This window comes from Epinephelus lanceolatus, chromosome 14 (assembly GCF_041903045.1).
Source record: "Epinephelus lanceolatus isolate andai-2023 chromosome 14, ASM4190304v1, whole genome shotgun sequence".
Taxonomy (NCBI): domain Eukaryota; kingdom Metazoa; phylum Chordata; class Actinopteri; order Perciformes; family Serranidae; genus Epinephelus; species Epinephelus lanceolatus.
This window is the reverse complement of record NC_135747.1, coordinates 13,863,983-13,873,278: the sequence shown is the minus strand read 5'-3', so window position 1 is coordinate 13,873,278 and position 9,296 is coordinate 13,863,983. Positions and strand designations below refer to the sequence as shown.

The 9,296-nt window shown below is 39.6% G+C and overlaps 1 protein-coding gene across 1 annotated transcript; it reads right to left on the bottom strand.

Moving 5' to 3' along the window:
- Positions 1-3,693: 3,693 nt before the first annotated feature.
- Positions 3,694-9,087, bottom strand: LOC144466799 (melanoregulin). Its single transcript, XM_078174210.1, has 5 exons — positions 8,826-9,087; positions 8,481-8,736; positions 5,107-5,197; positions 4,861-5,024; positions 3,694-4,302 (listed from the first exon to the last, which is right to left on the bottom strand). The coding sequence occupies exons 1-5, from the start codon at positions 8,897-8,899 to the stop codon at positions 4,225-4,227; spliced, it is 663 nt and encodes a 220-aa protein (XP_078030336.1). The 5' UTR covers positions 8,900-9,087; the 3' UTR covers positions 3,694-4,224.
- Positions 9,088-9,296: the final 209 nt, after the last annotated feature.

The following is a 9,296-nucleotide window of genomic DNA, read 5'->3' as shown; positions in this document are numbered from 1 at the left end:
CTTCTAAGATTGTTCACCAACATCCTAAAGTCATAAACCTTCTCAGTCTTCTAGGTCATGGTAATTCTAAGTGCTATATCATAGGCAACTGGTCTTGCTTTAGTTTCTTGAGGATGTTTTACCTCTCATCCAAGATACTTCTTCAGTTCTACAACTGATGAGGCCTCATCTCTTAGACAAAATCAAAACAAAGTATAAATTTTCCTTTGTCCTAAGCTAAGGTTATCCTAAAACAAGAGTAAAAGTCTGGTCATACCAAGCTGATGGTAAGCCATCGGGAAAATGTCGGGCCGTCGGTAAGTGTCTGTCGTCCTAGTTTTTGTGGTGTGTCGTGCACCATTGGCACCAGTCGGCTCTTGTCAAGAGTTTTCTTTTGGCCAATTCAGCATGGTGAACTGGCGACAGACCCTATAGAGCCCATCGGCTAGAGAAATCATTCTGATTGGCAGTTCAACCCACTGTACAAGGAGAGAAACAATAGTGTGTACAGCACACAAATAAGTAAGGTCATGAGACCAACTAAACTTAACATATCAGATTAGATCTTTTTTTAGCCACTGAGCTTTTACGCAGAAACGGTCAGTTGTTTGTGTTATTGTTTGCTAGTGCACATGAAATATTCATTGTTCTTTCAGCATCAGGTTGTCTGTTAATGTGCTAACTGGCTAACAAGCATCTTGGTTTTTCCTTTTTTTAATGATGAATACAGACTATTGCCACCTACTGGTATAGAGAGATATTTCTTCTTTCACAGGCGCAGAGCATATGTGCTAGTTGGCTGTTGCAAATTAGCTTTCCCTAGAATAGCGAGGCATGACTTGCTCTACTGTCCTTATGACTGGCTAGTAATTGTTACCTTTGTAAGTTGGGTTGGTTAGGTTTAGATGAGAGAAGTGAGATTGGTTAGGATCAGGATGAGAATGTGAGAGTGAGCCAATCAGAGGGGGAGTAAAGCAGAGTATGGTGGCTCATGCCTTCGCTTGGAAGCGCAAATTGGCTTGGTTGTAGAGTCTGCAGTGTGTTCAAGCGCAACTTTTGGCCAAGACACAGGCAACATGAGGCGACGCAACAGTTTGTTGTGTCCTGGCCTTCAGAGTCCACAGTCACACTATACTACTACTAGCTGCTCTTTGAGGCTGTCCTCAGGCACAGCAGTGCTTTGAGCTAAATTCCAATGTGCACAGCTTTTAATGATGACCATCTTGGTTCAGTGTGTTAGCATGCATTTGTTAATGAAGCACAGCTAAGGCAGTCATTAATGAAAGTACTGGAAAAGTAAAACTTTGACCATAGTGTTTGTCATAACATTAAGCTGTGGTTCACCAAATCAGACTCTGCATGTCTCAGTCACTGAATAATGCGGATGTCTCAATAGTTATACACAAGTCTGGCTAATCCAGTGTGCCAGGGCATCAGTGAGTGCATGACCAGAGGTTCCTGTTTGCGCAGACTTAAGAAGTGTTAATGGAATACGCAGTGAAGAAGGTAACTGATTATAACCATGTTTAGTCTCCAAGAAGATGGGTGGAAATACGTATCTCGTCACTGTTAATATGACCAATGTTTATTGGAGATTTGAGTCAACTGTATAACCTCCAAATTCAAAGGGCACTTCACAGTTTATCAATACAGGCTTTGATATCCAATTAAGTAATCCCTTAGTCACTGTGGCAAAGTGCTTTGGAACTGGACATAAACATGAAGGTCCTGTCATGAGTCATGGGTCTGCATCATAAACTGCCTGAGATGTGAGATTTCACCAAAGGACAACATAAGTCAAGCACCAGGTCTGTGTTTATGGGGGGGAGAATGAGGGCTGAGACAGAAAAGCACCAGAGAAGAGTTTGAGAACATAATGAAAAGAGAGAAACAACAGGACCATAAATGATTACACTTTTATCTTAACCCATTCATATTCAGCCCAGCTGATTCTTGTCACATCCTTGTTTACGTTCTTACCTTTCTGTACACTCTAATGTAAGACAAACAGTGTAAGGTGACAAGATCAATACCATTGTCATGTATACCTCTCTGCCAAAAAGCAAATAAGCTTTATCCCCAAAATGTAAAACTACAACCAAAGAGAAAAGATGGAAAGAAGAAATAAAGAAAAGATGGACATGCAGTTTATTCAGACATAACTTCACTGTGAGTACCCAAAGCTATGACGAGAAAACCATTGCTCACCACTCACAGGGCATGTGTGTGTGTGTATGTGTGTGTGGACAACGCCCCAAGAGACTCATAATATATATGACCATCAGCGGGAGCCACAGTCCAAATGACCATCATCTCAATGAGTGTGTGTCACCGTAATGCACTGTACGCCCTGACCACTGACTGGCCGTTGGCAGTATATTGTACTCACAAACACACACAGTGTGGAGAATGAGCAGATGTTTGAGTTTTTAACGCATGCACACGAACGCAAACATCAACCAGAATGTAACAATCGACTTGTTTTTTGTCCAACTTTTGTGCTTCAACATCAAACACACCCACTCTCTTCACGATTCCCCTCTTTCTCCTGTCATATTTCAGTCCAGCTAATATAAGAACATAGATCTGTCTCACCTGCTCTCATAGGGACATTCAGATGAATTTCAGACTTACTAAAAATTTGGAAGGTCTGAAGAATGATGTCAGCATCACTTGATCTAAAACACACATACACACACACAGTGGTATAATGAGAAAAAGGTGCAAGCAACACAATGCCTTTCAGTGCTGCCAGACCACTGGGCTGCCTCCCATACTGCTCCCCCTCCCCCACCCTCACCCCCCTTTTTAGTTCCACATCTGTTTCCCAAACTTGGGGAAGGGGCCTTGGAGAGAACAATATCTGGGTCAGAGTAAACTCTCTCTTTCTGTGTGCATGTGTACGCACAGGGCTGAATGTGTGTTGAACATACATACCGCAGTCATCAGCTGCATGAAGGCTGTCACACACCCTTTGAACCTAAAGACAGCACAGAGTCCCAAATGGGTGTGTGTGGTTCAGAGAGTGTATACAGTTGAATTCATAGTAATAATTATTAAAAAAAAAAGGTTTGAGCTAATGCCAAGATGAGACATTGCCATCTGCGTCCTGCATGGATGTTAAAAAAGGGAAGTTCAGAAAATTAAGAAAGGGAGGGTTTTTTTCCCACGGATATATTGCATTTGTGACATAGTATTGTGCACTGTATTCTTCCTCTTCTTCCTCTTTTTTATTCTTTTGAAAAAAATCAACACTGTCACACTTACACTTAAACCATCAAAGCAGAATTTCTATTTTTACTAGATGACTGAATTTCTCATCATTCCACTAATTGTTTTAACAGTAAATGCAAAATATAGTCTCTTTTTTGTGTGTGAAGAGAACTTAATTAATTAAATAATGCAGTAAAGCTTTACTCCATCTGTAATGCAGAAGTTCTCAACAAAGTCCTTTTTTTCCCTAGTAGTCTAACCCACTGGAAACTGACTACATAACAGTATTTGCTGCCACCTCTTGGACAAAGCAGCTAACACAGTGGTAGACTAAGCCAAACACACAAAGTTTGAATGAAACATCCAGCTGCTGGACTGAGCAAATTTACTTTAGTAGTTTAGTACTTTAGTAACAAGGTGAGCAAGAAACAACCCAGTATCACAGAAAAGCGCAAAGTTTATTAACAACAAATGTGTTAAATATGTTTGTGGTGCCATAAAGAAAGACATTTAAATGGATTGGGCCGTGTCATATTTAATATAGACGTTAATACATCTTTGTATCTGCAGAGGTATTTCTCATTTTCTCATTTAATTCATTTTTTTTAAACTTATTTTTAATTGGATGTGCATATACCTACAATACTTTAAATTAAATTAAAACAAGCACAAAAAACAAAACATGTTTTAACCAGAAGTATCCTCACCAATGACATTGCTTATTAGCAGGGCAATCCTCCTTAGCTGAGCAACATAGTATCAGTGCAACAGAAACATGAGAAGAGTGAAACTTCTACTTTTAAAAGAAAATGAATAAATTAATAACAGTGCTTGCATACAGCGTTATCTGTGCAACGTACCATATACACAGTGGAACTGCCATTAGAATTTCATTTTAATCTGCAATCAAATGAATGTTAAACTGTGATTAAATTGTATTTACAAGTTTACTTGTACAGTGTTTTAACATTTTAAACATTTTTCTTTTTCCTCTTTCCCAATTTTTATGTCTTATTTTTCTGTCACTGTCTCTCAGCCTTCTTTCTTGGGATATTTTTCTTTGGCCAGTCTGACAAAGTCCTCAGCACTGTCCAGTGACACCAGCCGGTCCTTCAGAGAAAGATAAAGACCATGATAAGAGTGAGACAGGTGATACTGTAGTGTTGTCAGATGCAGATGGAGGGAGAGAAACATGAGAACAAAACACAGGGGGGATAAAGAGGAGGTCAGGAAGAGATAGAGAGAAACAAAAGAGGAGTTGAAAGAAGGAAGAATGACATGGAAAGAGGAAGAAAGAAGGGTGATGTGGAGATGAGGACATATGCATAACAAGCATAACATGCAGGAAATATGTTGTAACTTCAGCTGAGAAAAATGAAATGTCAGGACAACGCCTAATTCCAATGTCAGTTTGACGTAAATTACTGACGATCAATGACGCTGATGTTTTGATGGTTTCAAGTTGTGTTGTAAGTAATGAAAATCCAAAGTCTTCCAAACGTCCCCTGCCCGCAACTTGACATTCAATAACAACATTTAGTCATAAGGTACGGAGAACAAAAGCCAACATCTGCAAAACGGCATAATGCTAACAGTGTGTGTGTGTGCGTGTGTGCGTGTGTGTGTGTGTGTGTGTGTGTGTGTGTGTGTGTGTGCATGTGTATGTACCATGACACAGAGGTATTTGGTCTGCTCAGTTTCTGGAGGAAACAGAGAGGTGTGGTCCAGCAGCTCTTTCAACAGGTCAGTGGCTTTGTTAAGATGCTCCTCATCTCGACTCAACCAGCTCTGTCTGTTCACACACAGCAAGGCGTCCACCTCACACTGATAACCTGCAGAGAGATGTAGGGGGAATCACACACTTACAACAGACTGCTGACTGGATTTGACAGTAGCAAATATGATGTGTCTCACCTAGCTGCAGCAGGATTTTCCTCCATCGAGATCTGACTTCTCGTCTGGCGTAGCGTAAAGTGTGTATGTCATAATTCAGCTTCTCCCATTCCTATAGAGCAAACTCACACACAGAGGTATACCACACAGTAAGTCTTCTTAATTAATGTGGAAAGTCGTGGATAAAGTGATGATTGTTAACCTCTGTGAAACTGCACATACATAAACTTTACCTGCTGCTGGAAGGCCCTACAGTCCACCCACACAGGTGTTTTCATTTCTGTTTTCTCATTAAACCTCAGTATGGACAGTACAGCCTGAGCTTTGTTGACATCACTCTGACTCTCATTAGTTTGGTTTCACCTTTAAGGCGTAGTAAAGTTGCACCTTTATCATTCTCAGCAGTTAATATAGTATAGCAGAAGGCTAATTGGCCAGAATGAGCGACATGAGTGTCAGTGTGCAGGATCTTAATAAAACGTGTCAATCTCAACATGTCAACATCTCTAAAAAAGCTCCTGCTTTTCTCAAAGAAGACATCTTGACAGCAGGAAGATCACAAGTCTACGTAATAAAATTAATGATGGCTGCATGCCACTTAGCTGCTTGGTCCTGGATTCATGCACGTTGGCTCACTGCCACACTGTCATGGCCTACTGGGACACACTAATACAATTTGATTCTAAACTTATGTTTTAAAATGAAAACAATCTCTATACAGACAAGCATTTAAGTGCCGTTTCAGAAATAATCTCTGTCTGCACCAACGCGCCTGAAGGTGTGACAGTATAAACAGGAAGTAGATTGTCTACACTTGAGCTGGTTGCTTAGTTGCAGAAAATACGACGGAGGAAGTACAGCAATGGCAAAAAAACCCCCCTGAAATTTCTTTACCTGGACCAAGGACTAGGTGGAGCTGTTGCTGAAAGTAAAACGAGTACAAGGCTGTCAAGGCAGCAAAAGAAACAGATTGGAAGTCATTGCAAAGAAAATTTGGTAAGACTGATAAGACCTACTCAGAGAGTGTACATGGGTGTCTGCATCATCGTTTTTACAAGTCTCTGTTTCTCCCTGTCCAGACTAAAACACACTTCCAGAGTTTTCAAACGAAAATGGGTTTAGCAGCATTTTCAAAAGCCTCTGTTTTAGAGGTTCATATACGCTGGAGTAGTGTAGACTCTAGGCATAAATGTAGCAGCAGTTATCCATTCTAAAATAAAAACATATCATGGTGGATATAGCCTTAGATAGAACAGAGTCATTGTTAACATTAATAATAACATTTGTGCATTTCTTTTTATAGCAAGTCAAGATGTCTGCTGTGAAATGCTATGCAAATGTAAGACAAACAACCTATCTAGCAGTGTTTGAAACTGTTTTCTTCACTAAACAAGAAAAATACTCACAACTAATTTTAAATTACACAAAGCAGAGAGTTTACAGACCAACATGTTCTACTTTATTTACTGGTCTAGTTTTTCTTTAGTGTGGAATTTCCCTTTAATGTAACAGACTCATTCCCAGTTCTTTTGTCCTAATATTAAAACAGCCTCACGACATGATTGAAATGGTTCAGTGAATATTCTCTTTGAAAGGCCAGCCAGGCTGTTGGCCTACATCTCCATTAAGGAATTTAATTTATTAACACAATGTGCCCACTGTGTCCCGCAGCCTGCTGTTCTCAATATGAAGACTGGTCGTCACATGTTCACCAAACTCTAACTCTCTGCTCAGAGACTGTAGCAACTCAGCTCCTCTGTGGAGATTCACTGAGATCCTGATTCTAGGAAAGAAGCCCCTGAGTGATGACCCCAATCTGTTCCAGAGAAATGGAGTAAAAAAAGGTATTGTACATACAGCAGGGATCATCCTTTAAAGATAACATTATACAACCCCCCCTCACACACACACAAAAAAGTTACTGTATGTCTAATCCATTTGAACTCGCTTATACACAACCTACAGTAAGTTACTGTGTGTGTCACTGATTGAGTAAGTGAATAAAGCAGCACGTCTGGCCTCTGTGTACTGTGTGTGTGCATGTGTGTGTGTGTGCACTGTGTAGTAAACTGTCTTCTGGCTCACCTACTCTCATGACTCTGGCAACACCAAGTTCATTTCTTCTAATGTGATATTTTAAATTTGAAGTTATTTTGGAATTGAGGTCAAGTTCATTCACTGATGTGGTTTGACATGAAAGTGAGTCAAAGGCTTCTTTGAGAGCCACCTGTGTTCATCCTCTTCCCTTATTGAATAATGACGTTAGAGAGCTGTAGTGGAACAGATAAGGAAAATAGAGTGAATTACTGAATTAGTACATCCTGTGCTGGTACATGTGAGGAATTGCTAAAAGCATCTCACCATGGGAAAATACAGTGCATCTCTGCTTTGGTCATTTGCCACATAGCAACTGATATCCATGTGAAACTGATCAACTAAAGCTTTGCACATAAATAATGTCAAATAGATTTAATGATTCACTGTAACCCAGTTAATAGATGATAACAGAAGAATTCTTTTAAACTTCACTTAAGGATCACAGCTATTTACATACTGCAGACAACTACAAGGGCTTTCACAGCTGTTTTCATTTATGTAGAAAACCATGTTGTAAATTCATATTGGGTTATTTTAAATCCATTCAGTCAAACAGTCAAACTGATATTAAAAATGGTTTTCAAGTTTAAAATCATGACTATTTTTCTGGCATTTTCAGCACCCAATTATTATATTATGCACATTTATAGTTTTGCACAGTATATGTACAGATCAAGTTTATTATAGTTAACTAAAACTAAACTAAAAACGAAAACTAGGTGTGAAGAAACACACTGAAACTGAAATAAAAATGAAAAACTATACTTTAGAAAAAGTTAAAATCAACTAAAATTATATTATGTACTTAGATAACTTCACTAAAAAAAAATGTACCGGAAATATTTTAAGTTTTAGTCTTTGTCAATTTGTTCAAATCAGTCATTGTTGCATATGGTTTTTGATACTTGGAAGTCTACATGACTGCCTTCAATAAGTGTTTTGTTTGTCGAGTAATACCTATTCTGAATTTCTTCTGAAAAATACAAAACTATAATAGCCCTGGTACAGATATACATAATTCATGTATACACATTATATTAAAAAGTTCATTTAAAGCTCCACCCTTGCATTAACATACATTGTTTATGCATTTTTCTGCAACATCCCATTTCTAGACACCATATCACCCTTCAATGGCTGGGGAGCTTGCACTGATCATTAAAAAGAACTGAAAGCCTGATTTTTGTTATTTTAGGTGAAATGATATAGACAAATATATTGCTGCTTTTTTCTTTGTATATGTGTGTTAATTTCCTCATACATGATCTCTTGTGCAACAGCAACACACTTCCTCTCACCTCTGTAGCCTTGTCAGTCTGGTCTCTCATGCTGATAAAAGCCTGTAACTCTCTGTCCGATCCTCTCCTGATGGGAGACTCACAGGGTCTGCCTGTGTTGGCCCACAGGTCCACTGTGCTCCTCTGGCTCGGCTGGTTGTTCCGTGGCCTTCTTCTCGAAGGCTGTGGCCCAAAAAGGCTCTCCTCTTCTATGTCACTGTCACTGGACTCACTGGATAACTGCACTGGTTGTTTGGAAGCTGTAGTGGTGCGCATACTGGAGGGAAAGAAGAAGAATAAGAGGAAATAAGAGGTTTAAAAGCAGGATTAGAGGCAGTCATCTTGTCTCACAGGTGTTTGTCTCACCGTAAAATAGCATTCTTCTCTTCCCTGTTGTGTTTCAGATACTGACAGCAGCAGATGGTAACCTTGGCACCCATTGGCCTTTTCCAAAAGTTTGTAACAATCAAAATATATCCCCTCTTGATAAAACCCCAAAACAATGATGGCTCCTCAGGAAGATCCAACTTGAAATGTCCTCATTTGCAAATGTCAAAGACAACAAATCTAGGCAATATCTTAACCTGCTGTGTCTATCCCCTTTCTCCCTGTGCCTAGCTTGGCCTGAGTGAGAGCCGTCTGTCAATTACATTATCCACATGAGTCCAAACAGGGGACAACAACAACAACAGCACACACACACAGGATAGTCACGGATGAATAGCATATTTATTCAGCAACTCCTGATGGTGTAGAATGTAGTGAGAGAGGCATAGTTTTCTAGCTCCGCTGCAAAACACAGGCTCAGTGCACAACCTGCAGTTTAGATCTGGAACT